The sequence below is a fragment of the Oratosquilla oratoria genome, chromosome 10 (assembly GCF_046742065.1).
Source record: "Oratosquilla oratoria isolate Oo_2021 chromosome 10, ASM4674206v1, whole genome shotgun sequence".
Taxonomy (NCBI): domain Eukaryota; kingdom Metazoa; phylum Arthropoda; class Malacostraca; order Stomatopoda; family Squillidae; genus Oratosquilla; species Oratosquilla oratoria.
Genome location: NC_134786.1, coordinates 28374648 through 28378155, shown reverse-complemented (window position 1 = coordinate 28378155; position 3508 = coordinate 28374648). Strand labels below are relative to the sequence as shown.

At 44.4% G+C, this 3508-nt stretch overlaps 1 protein-coding gene across 1 annotated transcript in view; it reads right to left on the bottom strand.

Annotated features, from left to right (window-relative positions):
- The window catches only part of LOC143028819 (uncharacterized), a 15278-nt gene extending 12080 nt beyond the window's left edge, over positions 1 to 3198 (bottom strand). Inside the window, exons 1-2 of the mRNA XM_076191183.1 lie at positions 2759 to 3198; positions 135 to 2661 (exon numbers count right to left, since the gene is read on the bottom strand). Of these exons, the coding sequence (XP_076047298.1) occupies positions 135 to 2661; positions 2759 to 3198 (2967 nt within the window). The remainder of the gene's footprint in view (positions 1 to 134; positions 2662 to 2758) is intronic.
- Between the last annotated feature and the right edge of the window lie 310 nt (positions 3199 to 3508).

The following is a 3508-nucleotide window of genomic DNA, read 5'->3' as shown; positions in this document are numbered from 1 at the left end:
ACCTCTTCTATTTTTTGGTCAACTTCCTCTATTTTCTCTTCCAGCTCCTCCTTGATAGAGAAACTGGAGGCAGAGTCGACCTCTTCTTCTCTTTCGTAGCACAAATCGTACGACGCGGGCAGCAACATATCTACGGCTTCCTCTTCTGAGATCGTGTACACTTCTTTGGGTATCTCTACAATGCTTTGGTCAGGCTCTTCTTCGGCCAAAGCAACTTCATGGTCGTCAGAAACTACGACCGCTTCAGGAGGTTTATCTTCTTCTGAAAGACTCTCAACGAAAAGTTCTTTATACACGCAATTGCGTGGTAGTTTCATCCTGAAATCGTCGTTCACTTTTTCCCAACCTGTGTATATGATGAGAGAATTACAGCTTGTAACTCTTGAGCAGGCGACATAAAGTTGTCCGTGGGCAAAGCACTGTGCAGAATCAAGCAATATCCCACACCTATCAAATGTCTGCCCCTGAGATTTGTTTATCGTCATCGCATAACTAAGCTTAACAGGGAATTGTTTCCGCTTGAATGGTATAGTGGTATCAGTAGACTCCAGAGTAATTCTCGGGAGTAAAACCTGTTCACCCCTGTGTGTACCGCCTAAGATCTTTCCGACTATGATATTTTTTTTAAGATTAGTCACTATTACTCTGGACCCATTACACAACTTGGGAGGGCATATATTCCTCATAACCATGATGACACTTTCTACTTTCAGTCTCAACATGTGAAGAGGGAGAGAGGGCCTCGTTATGGCATTGAAAACCGATGTCTGAATGTCCGTTACTTCTTCCATTGCAGTGTCAACACTCATGTACACTTTCTCTGGTTCTTCAGACTTATCGTAGACCATCAAGTTTATCCTGTCGACATCATCGTTTGTGGGGGAAATGATAGCCCTCTTCTCGAAATATGAAGCATTCAGGTGATTTTCCTCTAAATTATCATAGACTTTGTCCACTAACTCTTTACGGGTCTCAACGACAATCCCAAACTTCTCGGGAAGTTTTACGGGTCCACTCTCACCTCTCCCCAGAGCCAATAGATTTTTCGCAAATATCTTGTTCTTTGCGTCATCTGCCTTGAGTCTCACGTTACGTGTTAGTTCCAACTTTAAAAGGTCGTCCCAGAAATAACCGGACTTTATACAGTATTCGAGCTCATCATTCATTCCTCCCCCTCTTATAACTGGGAGGATTTGACGAAAATCTCCCGCACAGACAAATACTATCCCCCCCATAAACCTTCCTGGAACGCCCAAAATGTCCCGAAGGGAAACATCAAGAGTAGCTAACGTGTTCTTGTTTGCCATCACAACTTCATCCCAGACTATTAGAGACGTCATTGATAGGAGCTTCGCCAACTCTGAATTTTTCTTGATGCTACAGGCGCACACTTCGTTGTAATCCATTAACGGGATCTTGAACATGTTATGTGCAGTTCTTCCTCCATGCAAAACAGTAGAGGCGATACCCGATGAAGCGACAGCCAAGGCAATTTTTCCCTGAGAACGAACAGTATCCAGTAAAATGTTGAGCACGAAAGACTTTCCCGTCCCACCTGGAGCATCTAGGAATATCCCATTGTGCCTGTACTTTTGGGCGTTCTCGATGCGAAATAGCACAGTATCGTAACAGAGTCTCTGTTTGCTGTTCAGAAGAAGAGACTTCTTCACCTCTTCTGTCAACTTCTCTTTGTTATAGGCCTTTTCTCGGCGTATGATGTTTGAGGTTTTCTCGCCACATCTTGAAAGTGGTAGCCCATATTGGGTGATAGAGCCCCCTCCGCAGTTCCACACATGTTCCTGGATATCGTCTAGAGCGTCAAGGTAAATTTCATCGTTGTATTCCGTCGCTTTTTGGCGCTGCAGGAAGTCACTGGCGAACAAATCTTTGGTCTCTTCCCAGATACCTGACTGGTCCTCTAATTCCGAAAACACCAGCATGCTCGCATAAGTAGCTCGCAACTGATTGCGGTCATTAGTGTGGTTGATGATTTCCAATATAGTTTTCTTCCAAGTTTCTTTGTCGTTTAGGAGTCCCATCGCTTTAACGGCTTCTCTGTAAGTGGGGTAGATCACCCCTTCAAATGTCCGAAGATCCTCGTAAGACGTAGGCCCCTTTACGTGTGTTAAAAGTAGTCTCAAATAGAAGAGCTCGACAGTTTTATTTGTGACAGCACGTATCCTTCCTAGAGAAGATGCTGTCGTCTTTCTTTCTTCCCAGACACTGCTAGTGTTATTAAAAACAAAGTGGTTGGGAAGCTGATTATAATATAGGCCTGCTGCAAATTCGTTTCGCGCACACAGTTTGAAGAAAGCTGTCAAATGAGTGTCTTTAGAGGTTTTTCTATCGATATCCTCCTTAGACGCGTTCTCCTTGAAAAATACCGCGTTCTCTCCTTCTAGATGCAAGTCAAGAGTTGCCACAGGGGGGTGACTTCTGTGAATCGCAAATTTGAAAATCTTCCACGACGCCTCATTCGCATTGACGAATCGTGCCTCCTGGAATTTTCTCACTTCATTAACATCTTCTCCTTCTTTCGTTTTCGAAAACAGAATGCCGTCACATCCTTTGTTGACGTACTTTGTAACGTAGGCTATGCACTTTATAGAATTTGAGCACTCAACATTTATGTGCGTGTTATACTTTAAACATAGGTACGGGCTGTAGGGGACAACCCTTGAATTGTCAACTTTGATTTTCTCTCCCTTCACCTACTGCTGTCCTTCGATACAGAGGGTACCCGTTGTTCCCAAAGTACCTGTCGCCCCTGCACACTTTCGGAAAACCCTTTCCACACAATGATGTGGAACCGTACTTTCCTTGACAACATAGTTGGGACTCGTCAAAGCCTCTACAGGGGCCATGTATCATGTTCGTTGTCACAATCTCATATAAGCGCGGCTCTTTATTTTTGTCAGGTATCTCAGCTGATATCACCCTAGAGACGAAATCGGCAGTAACGTGGCGTTCCATCCAAAGAAGGATATGAACATGAGGGAGACCTCTTTTCTGCCACTCAACACTCAGTAGGTGTGCCTTAACGCGCCCAAATACGTTTTTAATCGTCAGATCGTCCATCAGGCTGTCCACTTTCAACTTGAAAATCCGACTAACAAAGTCAGGGCGGTCATACATCCGGGAGATGTCACAACCGACAGCCTCCACGGCTTGTTTCAACTCTTCCCAATGAGGATTCATTGTAAAGGTGATAAAAAAAAGTCTGGAGACACGTAAGACGACACAAAAGCCAAGGCGTCTTGCTGCCGCGCTTTCATGTATCTTGGGCCCCCAACAAATGAAGCAGGGATAATCACCCGTTGACCCGCCTTTCGGTTATCCCCGTCCCCTATAAGAATATCAGCGCGCTCTTTCCGCAACTCCTGTTGATTGTGTTCGATGAAAGACAACCTGTCAGACTCAACTTTCACGTAATTATCCACAACAAATTGTTGGAAAAGACGGGCCCCTTTAGTCACATAATTGAAAACACCTTTTCTTTCCATGTAAA